This window comes from Copadichromis virginalis, linkage group LG19 (genome assembly GCF_057382275.1).
Source record: "Copadichromis virginalis isolate Kocher_CV1m ecotype Utaka linkage group LG19, C_Virginalis_male_GT1.1, whole genome shotgun sequence".
NCBI classification, from domain to species: Eukaryota; Metazoa; Chordata; class Actinopteri; order Cichliformes; family Cichlidae; genus Copadichromis; species Copadichromis virginalis.
In genome coordinates, this window is record NC_140636.1 from 6,247,090 (window position 1) to 6,265,589 (window position 18,500).

General features: G+C 42.2%; 2 protein-coding genes across 3 annotated transcripts in view; one reads left to right on the top strand and one right to left on the bottom strand.

Annotated features, from left to right (window-relative positions):
• The window catches only part of vps8 (VPS8 subunit of CORVET complex), a 75,597-nt gene that overhangs the window by 8,119 nt on the left and 48,978 nt on the right, over window positions 1-18,500 (top strand). For both annotated transcript variants that reach the window (XM_085441521.1, XM_085441522.1), the window contains exons 3-7: window positions 6,737-6,867; window positions 7,270-7,366; window positions 9,183-9,215; window positions 9,468-9,522; window positions 17,703-17,827. In XM_085441521.1, the coding sequence (XP_085297647.1) occupies window positions 6,737-6,867; window positions 7,270-7,366; window positions 9,183-9,215; window positions 9,468-9,522; window positions 17,703-17,827 (441 nt within the window). The remainder of the gene's footprint in view (window positions 1-6,736; window positions 6,868-7,269; window positions 7,367-9,182; window positions 9,216-9,467; window positions 9,523-17,702; window positions 17,828-18,500) is intronic.
• LOC146685411 (DELTA-stichotoxin-Hmg2b-like) lies at window positions 12,965-16,861 on the bottom strand. Its single transcript, XM_085441525.1, has 3 exons — window positions 16,747-16,861; window positions 15,968-16,061; window positions 12,965-13,638 (listed from the first exon to the last, which is right to left on the bottom strand). Exons 2-3 carry the CDS (start codon window positions 16,033-16,035, stop codon window positions 13,212-13,214), a joined length of 495 nt encoding a protein of 164 aa, XP_085297651.1. The 5' UTR covers window positions 16,036-16,061; window positions 16,747-16,861; the 3' UTR covers window positions 12,965-13,211.

Here is an 18,500-nt window from a genome sequence, read left to right on the forward strand (position 1 = left end):
TGACTTGTGTGACCAGATGGGTGTGCAGTGTTAAAGCTGAGAAAGATCTGTATCCCAGCAAGACTGTTTTCGTTTGGATTGGGAATAGTGAAAATGTAACACTCATAAATGCCTTAATCTTACTTCTATGACGTGTTTCGGCTTTTCCGTTTGGTGGTCACTACAACAGATCGCCTGGCTCTGTCTCAGCCTACCCATAGCATCCTCTTCTCTCACACCAACCCCCCTGATGTCTTCCATTGCTACATCCAGGAACCTTCTCTGTGGTCTTCTTCTTTTCGTCCTTGCTGGCTGCTCTATCTTCGAGATCCTTTGTCCAAATCCTTTCTCCCTCCTCTGCACGTGTGTCTAGACCTTGGCTAGACTGTAAATGGCTGTGGTGAACCCACTCCTTTTCTCTTTCCACAGTGTTCGTTCTCACATAACGCTTTTCCTTTGCCATCTCCCTCTTTGTTGTACATCTAGCCTCCCAGCACTCCTGTCTACTTTGTTCATCTCCATGACTGTTGAACTTTCTCATTGCCAACCTCTTCCTGTGAATGCTTTCCTGTATCACCAAAACTTCATGTTCTCCTTCCTCTGTCCAACAGGATACACCAGAAGTTCCTCAGCACTCCAGTCGTGCTTTCTCAGCTCCTCCCTGAACTTTGTGGACTATTCCTCCTCCTTCAACCTCCACCATTTAAATCCTTGCCTCTGCCTTCACTCGCTTTGTCTTCTTAATGTCTGAAGCCATTCTACAGACTGCCATCTGACAGAGCCTGGCTGCATTCCTCTCTGACACCACCTTACAGTCTCCCCTTCTGCATATGATCCTCCTGTGTCCACTGTCATGCTAGCCTTGCTATGCTATGTTCCACATCCTTCTGAAGTATCAGAATCCACCAACATCTGTCCTTCTGCGTTTCTCTCCTTAATACCATACCTACTGAACACCTCCTCATCACATCTGTTTTCTTCACCTACATGTCCACTGAAGTCTTCTCCAGTCCCCACTCTCTCCCCTGTGGACACTGTGTCCTACTTAATCCATCTTACTCTGGAAGTAGTCTTTCTCCTTAAACTGACATCTAACCTGTGGTTCATATACACCGATAACATTCAACATCACCCATTAGATTTCCAGCTTCAGACTCACTTATTTAAAAAAAAAAAATTTACGCGTTACCATAACGACGAGAGTGCATTAAGGGGCACAGAGGAGGATGTTACTCTCAATGTTGTTGGCGCATTTCAGGAGGAGGCTGCTAATAAAGTTACACAATCACCCCACATAGCAAAACTGGAATGGCCCGGATCTGGCCCACACAATGTGTTTACACATGGCCCACATACCGCAAAGAATGACGGCCTTTTGATGGCCCAGATCAATCAGGTTTGCCAGAGGTGGCCCACACATGGGCCAGCACAAGGCCAGTTGCAGGCACACTGCTGGCCCTGTGCTGGCCCTGAACAGTTTCAGCTCTGGCCTCAGATGTCAGCCTAATGTATCCCTTAATCAAGCCATGTAATGACAACATGTGCCGGAACATAACAGTGCAAAAGTAACATGACAAACCTCTGTTCAGACAGTGAATGGACTGATTCTTATATAGTGCTGTTCTACTCTCCCGGAAAATAGGAACATAAACACTGCCATCATTGCCAGACCTGGCCCACATCTGGTTGACATACACTCAGCCATGACACCGGTCAGTCAGAAGTGCCAGCTTGATGGCAGATCCGGGCCAGACCTGTTTTCTATGGGCCTGGGCCACATACACCACAATCAGGACAGATGTGCTATAAGACAGTGCCATCTATGCCAGGCCTGGCCTGTATCTGGATGACTTACGTCTCATCATGCCAGGCGTCAGCCAGCAGTGCCGGCGTGATACCAGATCTGAGCCAGACCTGCTCGCTATGTGGGACACGGTGAATTCTTGTTTATTATCATATTTATAGAAGTTTTTGTGTCGGGCGTATCATGTTATTTAGTTGTTTTTATCCGCCACACCTTACAGGCCGGTCCATGAAAATATTGTCGGACATTAAACTTGTCCGTGGAGCAGAAAAGGTGGGGGACCGCTGGTCTAGTGTATCCTTATCTAATAACGTGTATAATTCTTGTATCCTGTTAAAATGTTGTTAAGTTAAATGTTAGATCTGATGCGATGAGAGTTCCCATCCTTCATACAAACATGATCGGGGAGCTCCGACATGGAAAGCAGATTATTGACTTGACTTGATTTGTGTTTTCATAAAGTGAATAATGTCATTCAGACTTATCCCAGCGCTTGCACAGTGACAGGACACCTTGCTGTGTGCGTCTAATATAGGGGTGGGTTAAAAAAATCGATATTCCTATTCAAATTAAATAGTTTTTTCTCTGTCAAAAAGCCCCATTTCTGCTTTTCAGTACTGAAGAAATTTCAGCTTTTACACATTGTGCCAAATTGGAAAATGCTTAGCTAAAATCTCTGTTTGCTCTGCTTCACTTCAGCAGCATCAGGTAATGTTCACATGTTGATTCATGGTTTTCTTCCATTTTTGATCTACTGCAGCATATAGTCAGGGGCGTTATATGCTACAAAAGACCAGGCCAGGAACACCTCAGTGTTTTATCCTCAGTGACTTTGACACAGTCTGCTGTGATGAAGTGTCAGCTTTCTTGTTATACTTAGACAGTTTACACTCAGTTTGTAGTTGCAGAGAAACAGAGTTAAATATTTTTAATTTACAAGGTGTAGCAGGTTCCTACTTGACAGTACATATCCAAGATAAATGACCATAATTATATTTCTGAGTTGACCTTGTGAATCAGAATGAATCGGTTGTAGAAATCAGCAACGATGCCCAGGCCTAATGGAGCTCCACTTGTGTTTCTTTCATGCTGTAACCGACTATTTCATGTTTACCATTCATGCATTACTATCAGGGAGTGACGGTGATGGATATGGGGGGGGGGTTTGAGTAATTGCTAATGTGAATTCTGAAATGATCAAAATGTGACCACATGAAAGCAGTGCCAGAGATTCCAATTCAGTGATGTTGAAGGCTGCACACAGATCAAGCAGAAACAAAGTCAGACTCTCTCTTTCACCCGAGCACATCAACTGTTTAAAATGTGGGGAGGGTTAAGCAAAGGGGTGACAGTGGCTGTTTTTGAAGTATTGTGGCCAGCACCAAGATAATAAAGAGGTAGGTGCTCAGATGGGCAAATGAGAGAAGAGAGCTGAAAATGTAGCAGGTAGGAAAAAGTGTCGAGATGTCCTGTGGGAAGGCAGAACTTTTAGAAGTGTGAAAAATACCTTACAAAACAGTAAAACGGACACACACAGGATAGATCCAGGGTGAAAACGCGGTCGAGGGTGGTGCCCACTGTTTTGACTGGGACTAAATTCAATGACTTGGTCAGTGTTAGAAGAATCATCAACCACAGTGAGCTGGTCAACTTTAAGAAGGGAACATAAAAGCTGATTTGAGAGGGCAGCGGTGCTGTGGTTCGAGCCAAGCCTCTGTCAGGTGTTAGTTAATGGACTCAGGCGCAGACCGGGAGTCCTTGCAGAGTAGACAGTCAGTTTATTAATACAAACCAGCAGAGTGACTGGCGCTGATAGCTCAACGATCCAGCGACGAATAACACAGTGCTGCCATCTTAAATAGGCCTTGCCATCACCTGGGTAGGCAGTAGGTGTGGAGATGCCAGGGGCGGGAGCCCATACTGAGCACCGCCCCCGGCAGGTGAGAGAGAGCAAAAAACAACAAAACACATGTTGCCTAATACAGGATCAGCTGGTGAGGCACAGTCTCAATGAGAACTAAAGGGTCTCATTTTTAAGAGGTAATGAAATCCTTTTCATAATAACATAAGGTTCCTTATGTTAGAATTACAGAGATTGGTAGGTTAGTGCTTTCTGATGACCAGGCCACTCTGTCTTACATTGTGAGCTTGTGTCAGTAACTGGGATAACGACTGAGCATAAAGTAAGGGAAGAGCTGGCGACAGCATTGTGGAGCCAGGACTGTGGTGTGCTGCACTCTCAGTTGGTGAGGCTGGAGCTGGAAGATGAAACCGAACTATTCATGACTGCAGCAGCTCGAGGAGATCCAAAGAGTCTGTCACATGTCTGCACAGCTCCTTCGCTGCTAGGACTCGGGTACCTAACCGGCTGACGTGGTCTAATGAAAGTGAAGAATGCTTCCAAAATAGATGATCAGTGTCAGTAAATGCTATAGTGAGTGATGTGCAGGTGTTTGTGAGCCAGGTGTGGAGTTTTGATTTGTTTTGAGAGTTTCAGTCAGGATTCAGTAGCCCCTGGCTTTTGGTTCAGATTTTCAGTTTTTGTTAGAGATGGACCGATCGATATGACGTATCGATATCGCTCCGATACTGACCTAAATTACTGGATCGGATATCGGAGAGAAATAAAAAATGTAATCCGACCCGAAGTATCACAAAATCCCCTCACAAAACGCGCTACTTGGCGTAACCCAGCTCGGCGCATCAGAGCAGCATGTGTCACGTGACAGATCGGCTGTTGTCTGCGAGACGGCGGTCTGGAGCATTTGGAGCCTCCTACATGCTTCCTAACTGCGGCATTTCATCTCGGGGAAAACTCTCCCAGAGAAGTGAGGTGTGTAAGCTCATCCCTGGATGTGTATTTCCACGTTAAGCAACTGATGTATTGAGCCACAGCTGGACTGAGCTCCATACTGAGGTGAAAAGGAAGCGATTTGTCCCGGACTAGAATTAAAAAATAGACACAAAGCTGGAGTTGTTCTGTCTTTGCTGCGCAGTTGCATCTACTTCTCTCATTCTCTCCCCCTCCCTCTCCTGTTTCTACTTTAATCATGAAACTGATCAGTGATCAGCTGATCGGCTTTTCTCTCTTGTTTGTTCATCGCCCACTTTGCGCCAGAAAGAGGAAACCAGCAGATGTCGCAGTAAACAGCAGCAGCACTTTTAAGCTTGATCAGCTGTTGTTAGAATTTATTTAATATTAATTTCTAGTATCAGCTGATGTTTGCTGGAGCCACAGCTGTAAACCTGCTGGTCATGATATGGTTTGGATATGTGGTGAGAGGGAAACATGAAGATGAAACCAGGAGATGTCCTTACTGAATCATCAGAGCTGTGATGGAGAAACAGGTTTACCTTTTAGGTGACATGAATGAGTTGAAGTTATGAACTGTTTCTGAGAGACAAATAACACCAGGATCCTTTTTTAAGTAGCTGACAGCTGGTAACTGTGCAGGGGCGGGTCTAGCAAAGTGTTGCCAGGGGGCAGGTAGGGCATTAACAGGGAGAGGGGGGCACAAAGACATACTTTTCTTTGTTATGTCATTTAAAAGCTTTGAATAAATAATTATCTGAATCTTACAACAAAAGTGGTCACCTGATGAAATGTATAGAAATCCATTATTGTATATAGTAACTAATAAGTCTAATATACACCCTAATTTCCCCTTGTGGGACTAATAAAGGTATATCAAATCTAATCTAGTAAGCTACAGTACTTTTGCCTTTGGGAAGATACCATCTGTGCAGTCTGCAGTTCTGTTGAAGAAAGATGTTGAATCTATGAAGCGCCTTGAGGCGACTTTTGTTGTGATTTGGCACTATATAAATAAAGTTGAATTGAATTGAATATTTAAATATTGTAGAAAAATAATTGATTTCTGTGCATTGTTTTACACTTGCATTAAATTAAAGTTGATTACATCGATTAAGGGCGGGGGGTGGTTCCCCAATATTTTTGCTGGGAGTTGGAACCCTATTAGTTGGGTTGCTTAATATTTCCACTAAGTACTCTGTAAAACACCAGAACAGGGAGGATGGAGCAGGTTTAAGTTTATTAGATTGATCAGTGTTGCTGAACTATGAAATGTTTTGGCTGCAGTGTGTTTTTTGCATACAGGTTTAACAGAACAGCTTCAGTCTCTTGTTTTTTAAACTTGAGTATGAACTTATACAAAATGCAGCAAGATATTAAAAAACAGTTTTATTGATTACCAAATACGCTATATCGGATTCATATCGGTATCGGCAGATATCCAAATTTATGATATCGGTATCGGACATTAAAAAGTGGTATCGTGCCATCTCTAGTTTTTATATTGTGGTTTATGATTTGGTGTTTTTGGTTTGGGGACATTATTAATCTGAGCTTTTAGTTGGGTTAGCAGGCACAGGGACATGAGACACTGTTGGGTCAGTGTCTGAGGTGGAGCTGTGAAAGACGGGATAACTTCATCAGAAATGGCTAAAACCTCAGTCTAAATGTTTGATGGCTGAAATGAGACAAACTCCATGATGTAAACTTATTTACATGTGAATCCCAGCTCACGTGGGCCGGTCCTGGCCAGCCCATGGCCGGATGTTGCCCTCTTGCTCTGCATTTCCCAGGTCTGCTTTAGAAAGTTAAAAATAGAAGACAGACAGAAGAAGAGACAGTGATTACATTAAGTGACAGCACGTTTCTGAAAGGAGAGTTTGAAAGTCTCCTCTTGCAGGTTGTTTCAAAGCAGAGGGGCCAAAAGCACGGCCACCGTTACATCAGTCAGTAAACTCCAGCACGTCTGAAAGAACCAAAGCCTCGGTGGCATCGCTGAGCAACATATGCCCTTTAAGGCACGCATCACAGGAAATCTGCCTTCTCTCATCTGTGCAGTATTGCTGCAGTCACAGACATATAAACACAATCACAGAGGGACATTTCTCCAGTATTAACTGTAATGTTGTGCTCTGCTGCAGCTGGAGGATGAGGAGGAACCGTTTGTACTGGAGGACACCTGCATCCTAAACACAGACAACATGGATGCTCACTCCTGCGAGACCTCCTCTCTGGCCAGCTCTGACAGCGGAGACCCATCACACCTTAAACGGCATGTGCACGCACACACACACACACACACACACACACACACACACACACAAATTGCTATTCTTACATTTCTATGTAGAGAAAAAAGAAAAGTGATGATCTGAAGAATCAGACTAAAATCAATACATACAAATATTTCAATTTGTCAGTAATTTTAATTTGCAATTAGTCCAAATTTTAAACGCTTTATGTAGAAGCTTTATTTAGGAGTATAAATTAAAGGTGTGTCTTGAGTGTGTCGGGTACTGCTTGGTAGTTGCTGCTGTAACGGAAAAGGAAACAACGTTGTTCTGATAGCAGGAGAAGCAGCCAGCCAGTGTGAGTGCATGGAGTTAAGTTAATAAATGCATTTGTTTGTGTGTTTGCTTTTCTTTACCTCTGTTTTTATGTGTCTGTGTTAAAGAAGGAAGAGGACCGTGGACATGAGTTCAACAGTTCATGGATGTGTCCTTCGACACAGCCTGCTGAAGGGCATCTCTGCACAGATCGTGTCTGCTGCTGTAAGGCTGTAACACACATCCACAACCATCACAGCTACATACAAACCAGTTCCTATGTTTCCACACTCTTTTTTGGTTTGTGGTAACTTTGTAACTCTGGACACCACCACAGAGAATTGTATACATTGTATATGTTTAGCTTTGCTCGACGGGGTTTAACAAAAATGTGCAACTTTCCAAACACAGTCCTCCATCGTCAGAGGCAGAGAATGAGTTAAATAGGTGACTGCAAAACCTTTAAATACCCAGGTGAGACCTGTTCTCTTAATTCAAAGCAAATGAAGCTGATAAGTGTTGACCTTTCATTTAGTAACTGTTCACTGGAGCTCTGCAGGTGAAGCCGGCCATAAATAAGCTACACAAATGAAACAATGAATCTGTCGGAGATAACAGCAAGTCGGTGGCTAAATCAATCAGGGTGGTGTTCACTGAGCAGCACTAAAAAACCTGGAAGAGCACAAAATATGTTCTTTCTTTGTTAAGAGCATCACTGCATCCGTGTGATGCATTATTTATCATTTCAAAAAATGAATTCAAACGGAAAGTCTGCCCTAGAAAATCATCGTGTTTGATTTCATTCATACTGACGCTTTGTGAAACTCACCTGAAACCAGAGTGTGTCCTCAAAATGTAAAGCTGCATTTACACAATCACAGAAACACAGACACACAACATGTTTACAGTCTTATCCTAACATAAGAGCTGCTTGACCCAAAGCTCAAGTCTGTACTTTAACCTAGTCTAAGACTTCTTACCCAGCTTTATAATACTCGAGTGGGTTTTTATCTCTACGAGCAATCTGAAAGAGTTTAGCACAGAAAATGAATAACACAGCTGCAGAATCAAAATCTGAATTTCAAACGTTCCTCATTCTTAACTAGGGATGGGTATTGATAAGATTTTCACAAATCGATTAGCTTAGAACTTTGTTTTATATCTTCTCTTTGAACAAGACAGACATTTAGGAGTAACATGGCCTTACAAACCCAACAGTGACATCTTAAGAGATCCAGCCTACAGCTCTTCAGTGGGTGTCACAGGGCCCCCAGGAAAAAATTGTAAATGTAAAATAATAAAATAAATATTCTTCTGTAGCAATTACACAAGAATATCCAGTAATGTCCCTGCCTACAATTAAACACATTTACTTACTGAAAATCATCTGCTGTGGCAAACGGCTGCAAGCCTTTGACCACAAACTGAGTCTCTGCTCGGTGACATTCGTCTATCCTGGCCTGAAAGGAGACGCTACCGGCAGACTGCAGCGAGAGCTGCCAGCATCTGAGCCAGACTCTGTCTCATCATGGTCACTAAATGCACAGTAATGGCAGGTTTGTAATAAGGCAGATCGCGCTAACATAATATGCACTGTTGTTGATTATTTACCTGCTGCATTAACGGGAGAGGACGTGCAAACGTTACCGCTGCTGCTGGGTTGAGATTCATGGAATTAAAAACACGACATTCATTTAAGGTCATCGTGTGTTTTGTGAGCAAATGCTTTTGCATATTCGTAGTGTTTCCTCCCTTAAATGAAGCATCTACTTTGCAAGTACTGCAAGTTGCCCTGTTGTCATCCGTTCTCGTAAAGTGTAACCAAACTTTTGAGCGTTTGAGCCGCCGTGTTTCCTGCCAGGTAAATGACGCTCTGCAACGTGGTGACGTCATTCGGGGCGACTGGAATCGATAAGGGAATCGTTTGCAAAAATGACAAACAATCCCAAGGAATTGAAACAGTGGGAACCGGTTCTCAACAAGAACCGGGTTTCGATACCCATCCCTACTCTTAACTAAAACATTTTGTGTCTTCACTCAGGACAAAGTGGACGCTGGACTTCCAACAGCTATAGTGAGTATTTACTAAGTAGTTCATCTCAACACAAAGAGTGTGTAGTGACTGAATATGTACACCTGCATCAATAATTAAAAATATTTTACATACTACAGACGTGGATCAGCACATAGCAGAACCTGACAAGTAATGACAGCCGTCAGCTGCAGTCACACTTGGAGCCTTGATGTGTTTTGTCATTTGTACTTGTCTATCTGAAAACGCTTCCATGTTTAGTCTGTTCTGAGCTGTACGTCCCCGTGTCTTCAGACAGTGTCGGGTGTCATTGCTGTGGGAACGTCTCATGGTCTGGCTTTGGTCTTTGGTAAGTCTGAACTGTAATACTGTCTATTTACATTTACACTGTCAACAATATTTCCCTTTGAGAATAACTGTATCACTTTATCACCAATGAACCAGAAAGAAGCCCATAAATAGAAGCAAACCCCAAACACTTGACTTACTGATTGACAGGAATCTAGGTTTGACTGCAGATGTTTGTATTGAAGATACACAACAGTGGTTTAGCCAACTACAGCATGTTACGTTCAGCGTTGGTGTTGTTGAGACGCAGATGAAGGATACTCAGTGACTGTCACATCACAGCTAACGGTAGCGTTTTATGTGGCACTGGCAGACAGAGAGGCCATCATGTAGGACCATGTTGGACTGTTCTGCGCTAAGGGGGCGATAGCTCATTTCACGAGTGTAAAGAAGCAGCTTGGAGCAGGGCAACTGTGAGGTCGCTCAAAAACTGGCATCAGTTTGAGTACATGTGGAATGTGTCAATCCAGGTTGGATCATTTAGCCATGAAGATGCTGATGACTTGATGAAAGTGCACGCGCTGCCTTTGCATCGATGAATGTGTCTTTACACTGGTCAAACAGATCTGTGGAATCTAAAATGTTTGTTACAGTAAAGATGAATATGTGGCTCCACAGTCTTTAATCAGTTACAGTTCGTTTGCATTCGTTTATTAATGTAGCGATGCAGTAATAAAGCATACAGGCAAATTTGCTACGGCTTCAGCGTCACATTACAAATGGGAAATGAACTGTATGAAATTTTAAAAGCAGAATGTGTGCTGCACAAAGTCCTGATGTTTTCCTGTGTACATCACAACTGACCTCCTGACTTGCTTGAATAAAGACCGTCTTTGTGCTTCTAAAAATGGGATTGAATTTGATTTATTTCATCACAAAGTAACCATTTGTTATCAGGAAACATGATCACAATTATTAGAAGTGCATTTCACAGTAAGTATCATTGCAACAACAGTTACAGGACAATGTAACTACATTGTGTTTTGTAGACTGCTAGAAGCTCTCTGCACTTCCATTTTCATGCCTGTACATTTCAGATGATAGGTCCACGGGTTTCAGCATATTAACCGCCTTAGTTGTACTCTAGCATTAGGATATGTGTGTTTGGAAAGCCACAGTACAGAGGTTTCAGCACGTTTTTCAACTACTGTAGGATTGGCTGTAGCTCAGGACGTAGAGACATCATCTACTAATTGGGAAGTTGGTGATTTGATCCCTGGCTGCTCCAGTTAGCATGCTAATGTATGCTAACAAGATATTGAAGCCCGAGTTGCTCTCCAGTGTAATCAACTTTGTGTAAATGGATGAAAAGTGCTGTATAAGAACCAGTCCATTTACTTGTGATGGTGTTTGCCATTTAAAAAGAACAGGTTTAACACTGTTTAATATTCCTTACTGGACTGACTGGTCCAACCACACAGTCAGATAACTGCCACGAGCTGGTTATATATCCAGAGAACTGTGGTTTTAGCTCCACACAGCTAAAATGGATCGACTTTGGCCTCCTGCAGGCCAGGCGGTGAATATCTTTGTGTTGGAAGAAAATAGATGTACGCTAAAGTGATAGGTGGGTGCAGGAGGCATCATCATGTGCTGAATTGGACACACTTACTTATTGTCAGAGGAGAGGGAGCAGATCTTAATCAGAATCAGAATCAGAATGGGGTTTATTGCCAAATGTTGAGCAGGTTTACAACATTAGGAAATTGCTGCGGTGCTTCAGTGCAAACATAGTGTCATAAATAGCACTTAAATAGACATGGAAAAATAAAAGAATAAGAATTAAAAGTGCTACGTAGAAAGATATATACATGAGTGCAGGTGGTGATCAGTGCCAAACATGGAATGATGCAGTGAACACAGCGTAGGGTCATGTGTTAGTGGCGGGTACAGTCATATGGTTATTGTTCATGTGTCCCACAGCAGAGGGGAAGAAACTGTTCTTATGGCGAGAGGTTCTGGTGCGAATGGACCGGAGCCTCCTGCCTGAGGGGAGCAGGTCAAACAGACTGTGTCCAGGGTGAGAAGGGTCAGCTGAGATCCGAGCTGCACGCCGCAATGTCCTGGAGGTGTACAGGTCCTGCAAAGATGGGAGTCTGCAGCCAATCACCTTCTCAGCAGAAACGTGGTCGCCTTTAGCTGAGCTTCTGAGACATTATGAAGGGAATAATTTAGAAAATGATACTTGGCGTTGACTTGTCCTTTATTTTATTTGCTATTTTTATTTTCTTTCTCGTCTTGTTTTGTTTGTTTTATGTGTGCTGTGCCTTTCTTTTCTTTTAATTTTTTTATTTATACTTGTAGTAGAAGTGCTGAGTCTACAAGTCTTATTTACTCAATAACACACAAAGGTAAAGATGTAAAGGAAAGCAAATACAGAAAACACATAAAAGATAGAACATACATGTGTGGCACCGGTGAGCAAAAACCAGATCTGACAAATACAAATGAAGTAAATTAGACACAATTGTGCAAAATTGATAAGAGAAACGGTGAAAAAAAGGAAAATAGTTCTTAAGGATAACTATTCATTTATCACTGTATCGCTCTTACGTATTTCATTCATTGTGCCCTTGGGCTCAGCAGCAGGACAAAGGTCCAATACACAGCAGCCAGTCCACCTCTGAGTGGGTAAAGCAAACCAACATGAAGACTTTGGGTTGGCCCAGACAAAGTCCTGACCTGAACCCGATTGAGATGCTGCGGCATGACCTTAAAGGCGGTTCATGCTTGAAAACCCACCGAATGTGGCTGTAGTAAAACAGTTTGCAGAGATGAGTGGGCCAAAAAGTGCTGTAAAAGACTCACTGCCAGTCATCACAAAGGCTCGATTGCAGTCGTTGCTGTTAAAGGTGACCCAATCAGTTATTAGGTTCAGGGGCAATCAGTGCTTCACACAGGTATGTTTGGGTTTTTCTCCTTAATAAGAAAAACACCTTCATTTAGAATCTGCGTTTTGTGTTTACTTGTGTTATCTTTGTCTAATATTCAAATTTGTTTGATCTGAAACAGTTAAGTGTAACGAACATACAAAAACACAGGGAATCAGGAAGGAGGCAACACTTTGTCAGTGTCCTCTGTGCTGCTGCCGTCCTGGCACGCACCAAACATTTTTGTTCATTTCTGCTGAATCATCTCAGGATGCTACAGCGCCCTTTGACATTCTCACCCTGGAGAACAGTTTGGGTGTTTTTAAATGTTCAAAACAGCCTGGCGTTTCAGTTGACTCCAAGTTGACTCTTTAGCACTGAAAGTGTTCAGAACAGCTCGAGGTCCTTCCATCACCATTAGTGGTCCTAGTGTCGGTTTGAAAGGGAATTTGATCTTGTGTATATTTGAGGCCCACCGTTCGACAGAATGGACCTAAAGACTGAGATAATAAACAGAGAAATACTTCTGCAGAATCCGGAGGTGATGTTGAACAGAAGAGGGACAAATTTAAATCAGGTAAAGGTTTAGATTTATTGTTACGTTATACACTGGTTACAAAGAAAACCTGTTTTTGATACATACAAATCTTTCATGAATCAGTCTAGAGAAAGCACTCTTGAGTATACAACGGCATGCACTCGTTTACACTGAAATCAGCACTTTAGCAAGTGACCAGTTTTACCAGTTGATTGACCCTTGCAGATACGTAGTGGGATGCCAGTGATTGTTTTACTTGTGTAACATCTTGCGTCTGTTGTGTTAGTACATCCCTGTGTCATTGACATCCACCCTCAGGACTGCTTCACCTGAATCAGACATGGAGGCACTGACAATAACGTAGTCACCTCCATAAGAAATGCAGGACCCGTCAGCCTTGGCTCTTACGAAACTATTTTCACTCCCATTATACATGATGTCATAAAGATTATAGTCACAGTCGGTTCCTTTGTCAAAGATCCCCACGGCAAACCAGTTGGAGTAGAGGCTTCGATCATACGGCACGGAGAACATGACAGCCATGATGTGGCTATAGTCGTTCATGTCAGGGTTGACAAGGTCATAGGTGAAGACTCCAACTGCTCCAGTTGCACTGCCAGTGACTTTGTTGAACAGTGCACTGGCTTCAGAGCAGGGACCTACCATGGGTGGCAAAGGGACCTCGCATTTGCCACTCTCACTGAAAGCCCTAAGCATGGAGACACAGTGTGTTAGATGGGTCTAACAGAAACACTTTGACCAGTTCTTCTGGTTATACTTTCCAATAAGTAAACACTGTTTGTCTAAACTATGTAACAATAATGCAGTCAATAGGACACATTGCATGCACAACAGTATTGTAAGAGCTGAACAACCCAACAGGGCTGTGACGCTTTTGGTTTCTCATTCGCATTATTGAAGTTACACAACAAAAGTAACAATAAACTTATACCCACATACGTGCTCCAACCCTTATCCTTATAGGGCGAATGTATGGAGGAGTTTCATTTTAATAAATTGAATAAAAGTGCAAAACAGGAAGCAGCAGGGCTAAAGATGAGAGATCAGCTTTGTTACACACACACATACTCTTGGACTGCTTGGTTGGGGTTAGCATACGTTCTGCTTAAACGTCACTGTGGGATTTCTTCTTCCTACCTTTGCGTTAGTGATTCTGCCCATAATGATTGTGTAGGTGTGCTGTCTTTGCTGTGCTTGTAGAGGATTGATGGTGTTTTTGCTGCAGTGGATTCATGTTTTTGGACTATCTAGAGCACATGTGTCAGACTCACATACAGCCCATTTTGATCAGTAATGGGTGAGACGCTCCTTTCTGTCAGTGTAAAGAAATTTCATATTTAACTGTTTTTCTGCATGTTTTTGTAGAAAAGTAAACATGTTCTGCATGTTTATGGCATACGTGCTGTCACATAATGGTCTTTGCATGTGAATGCCTGCATGGTGTGCCCATTAAAATAGTCCCAGCCCTGCCCACATGGATTCTCAGTAGGGCTGATGATTTGATTTCCACATACCGACAGGCCGTTAATAACTGACCAATGAAATGATCTCACGGGCCGGATGTTTGACACCTTTGCACAATAGTGTGCTGTTTACCATCATCAGGAGTAATGTGCATTTAATCCACCTCAAAAGTGACACATTGAGCTGCTGTTTTTCACCTCCCACATGAAGCTACAGGCAAGCTACACAAGTGTCCATAAAAATGTGCTGGATCATTATTTTCTATCCACCCTTATGCAGATCATTGAAGAACTTCTGATGCAAGTAATGGATTCATTCATTTTAGGATTTTACTTTGGTAAGAATTTGCAAAACAAACACTTTTCCTCTTTCCATTTGCTCAGATGTGCACTGGCTGTGTTGGATTTTGCAAAGTTTGCCACAGTTTTATTATATTTGTGCTTGTAAATAAGTTTTCAACAATGATAAACCCAAAGGTTTAAAAAGATTATAACCAACTATAATTATTGACGTGGTCATCCATCATGGTTGGGCTGGAGCTTATTCAGGCTTTCATAAGACAAGAGACAGAGTACACCCTGAACAGGACATGTCCCCAACCTATCTCATGCTAACATAAAGAGACAGAGAACCATTAGCACCTACAGCCACTTTAGAGTCACCAGTTAACTTCATTTGCACGGTTTTGGACTGTGGGAGGAAGCCAGAAAACCCATGCAGACTGCACACAGAATGGCCCCAGAAAGCTGATGGATTCAAACCCAGGACCTTTCCGATGTTAGGCAATGTCGCTAACCACCACACCACTGTGCTTTAGGTGTGTGGGTTTCATTCTGCAGCCGTCTTATACATCGTGGCTTGGGTCACATCATCATCTTGACTACTTTTTCTTGGCTCGACAGCACATGAACTCAAAGAACCGTCTCATGGTTCACCATGAGGGCTGACAGGATTTCTGCATGCTAATGGCTAACTAGCAGTTGCATCTTTACTGTAACGATATGGCAGAAATGACCAACAGCGTCTTTTTTGTTCTGGAGCAGCACATCTGGAGAATTCATGTCTAAATAAAGGCGACAACTTCTCTGCTGCATCCTCAACAGCATGACTGTGTTCCTCACATGGCGTGCTGAAACCAACAGCCAATGAGGTCGTCCCTGCACCAGTGACCATCGCAGCCAGTTTGTAAAACTCATGACCGACAGCCTTCTGGTTCTTTCTCTCAATATTTGCAAATTCCCCTAAAACTCAAACATTACATAGAGAACTGGACCATAATGACATCATTGATTTGCTGTCATATTGTTTTATATTGCCATTTCCTGTGTTGTAAAGCACTTTGATTTTTTTTACCTGTGAAAAGCGCTATCTAAATAAATTTTACTTACTTACTAAATTGAGAACATCACAAGTGTCTGCAGTATTGCCATGTGCATACTGAGTAGATTTGAGCATTTTAGACTGTTTGTATTGGCAGCAAAAGATGATTTATGTTGCATTAAACCCATTCTTGAAACTTGCATCAGATGGAAAGTACAGAAGTAACACCGCACCTTGGATTGGCCAGAGTGTAGTAGCCGGAGTTGTTGTTAATCTCAACAGAACAGCTGCGATGAGGCATCGTGTTGATGTGATGGCAGGAGGAGGCTGTGAATCAGAACATAGCCTTTCACTTATATCACCATTTTTAAAGGGAAGACACAGTCGTCAAACGTAGTGAGCTGTGTTTTGCTTAATGATGTGGTGACAGTGGCTAGAATTACACGAGTGAGGCCTGGAAATAGAAAATGCAGACCTGTTTTCTGTGAAATCACAAGTTATCATCTGAATTCACAATGACAGTTGACTAAGTGGGCCAATGGTGGAACAAGAATTAAGAGAGATGAATTGATGACGTTTAATATGAAAGTCTTGATAATATAAGACAGTCTTGCTGGGCTGGGGCCCAGTAGACATGTTGATGGATTAAGTAATTATTCAAATGTATCTTTTATATGTAGCTGTCATTGTTAGTTTACATTTACTTAGCACCTTTAATTTGTATTACATAAAGCATGCTTATATTAATGTATGCATGTTTTATTTTAGCAACCTAAGTTCCAAATAAGGATCTAACCAGTCAGACGGTCGACTCAAACTTTGACTGTGCCAAATATCCAGACTATAAAATGACACTCAGATGAAGTAGTTGGCAAAATAAGACTAATCAATGAATAAATGTGGTGCAGAAAATCTGGTATTGAAAGCCAGATATTACCTGGAAATGAAGCCACAAACAGCATCATTAGCTCACATCAGTAAAGGTAAGTTTGAACCATAGTGGAACACTTACCTTTGTATCACTGAAAAATACAAAACGGATTGTTAGTCCGGGTATGAACGAGTCCCACTGTGCATTAGCTGTTATCACACCAGGTTATATTGACTCAGGTAATCACAACGTACCACCTGACTCCTTATCTCATGTTCAGAGCGTCCCACCCCTCTGTTTCTCTGCCGTATCTAACAGTGGTTAGACGGATCCATGGAACCTTTAAGGTGGTTATCGAATGTTTGTACAAGGTGGGACTTCAGGATGGTACTGCTTTACAGCGTGTGTTACGCACACTGCCGCACATAAACACCACTGAGCTTTTAAGCTGGTTTGATTTCCCTAAAAGAGATGAAGTCATGCATTTCTGTCTTTATTTCGTCTTAGCATCATTGCTTTGGTTCTACTTTATAAAATGTTGCAGAAGTCCCCTTTAAACATGACAGATGTGTAACTTCAGTAACAGCATTCTGCCAGGCAAACTTCACTGTTATTTCAGAGACACACAACACTTGCTAATAAGCGAATTTACAAACACACACGCAGGAACAGAGGCTTCAGGGATGATGTTCTAACTGTGATGTGGTTTAACTGGAATTTGCTCAGTATTTAACTTGCAGCAGGGCTGATCAGTGTCTCTCTGTGTTGCTGACATTATGATGCCTGAGCAGGAAAAGGTATGACCACGTCTGTCAGATCCTCCTGAATGTTGTTCGTCTGGTGTTCAGCCTGAAACATCACTCTTTGTGTGCATTTTGGTTTGGCATGTTATTTGGTTTCATTTGTTTATTTTTATTTACAGTACTTTGATTACTTTTATGGCTCTTCATTTAGTGTCAGTTTTGTTTTTATGTTTAAATTATGTGCTTTTTAATTCTGGTATTGCACTCGTAAAACTGAGGACTGGGACAACTTTCAGTGTGTCTTTTGCCTGTTTTTCTCCTGCTCTGTCAGCTAAACGGCCTCTTCCTCTCCAGATACCAACCAGGCCTTGCGGCTCTGTCTGGGTACCAAGACGACTGGAGCAGAGTTTGGCGCCGTCTCTGCCCTGAGCATCAACCATGACTGCTCACGACTTCTCTGCGGGTTTGCCAAAGGACAGGTACTAGGACAAGATAAATAGACTTTATTTGCCACTAATTTACAGTTTATTTTGTTAAAGCTGCCAAATAGTAATGATGATATAATAACAGTTAAATCATAGGGCCCTTTCACCTCAGTGCATGTCGTGACTTGACACTGTGGAGGTGTTTGCTGTAGTCGGGTGGATGATTTCTAACTGTTGTTACTACCCGTGGCCAGTGGGTGGTGTATGAGGTCACTCACTAATGATGTGTTCCCGTATGTGATATTAACACTGAACATTTCATATAGAAACAGATGATTTTATCAGTTGTAAGGTTTAGGATGTTTTTAACAATTTAATGTCCTGTAGTGAATAATCCAAATTTGACATCACAGACGTGTCCTTCAGTTAAAAAAAACAAACTCACATGCTTCGCAATTTAGCATCGCCAGGGTCATTAGGTTGAACTCACCAATGCTCATGGTGGTCAGATGAAATCTCTGGGAGAAATTTGATTAGCTACAACAAAACTGCTGCCAAAATAATTCAAAACAGCTGCCCTCCTTTTTGGTTTAGGACAGACTTTAAGAGTCTTTTTTATTGTTTTTAAAAACATTACCTTAAGCTGCCAAATTTGAACGATGGCTGGATAAGTACATATATAGAGAGATGCATAGACAGATATAAATAGACTTTATGAATCCCACCG

Bases quoted from the DNA above. Each gene is read 5' to 3' on its own strand.
- LOC146685411 (XM_085441525.1), bottom strand. From the start codon at position 16,035: ATGCCTCATCGCAGCTGTTCTGTTGAGATTAACAACAACTCCGGCTAC. The intron at 13,639-15,967 runs GTGCGGTGTTAC...CTCCATGCTTAG, and splicing joins TACACTCTGGCCAATCCAAG to GGCTTTCAGTGAGAGTGGCA.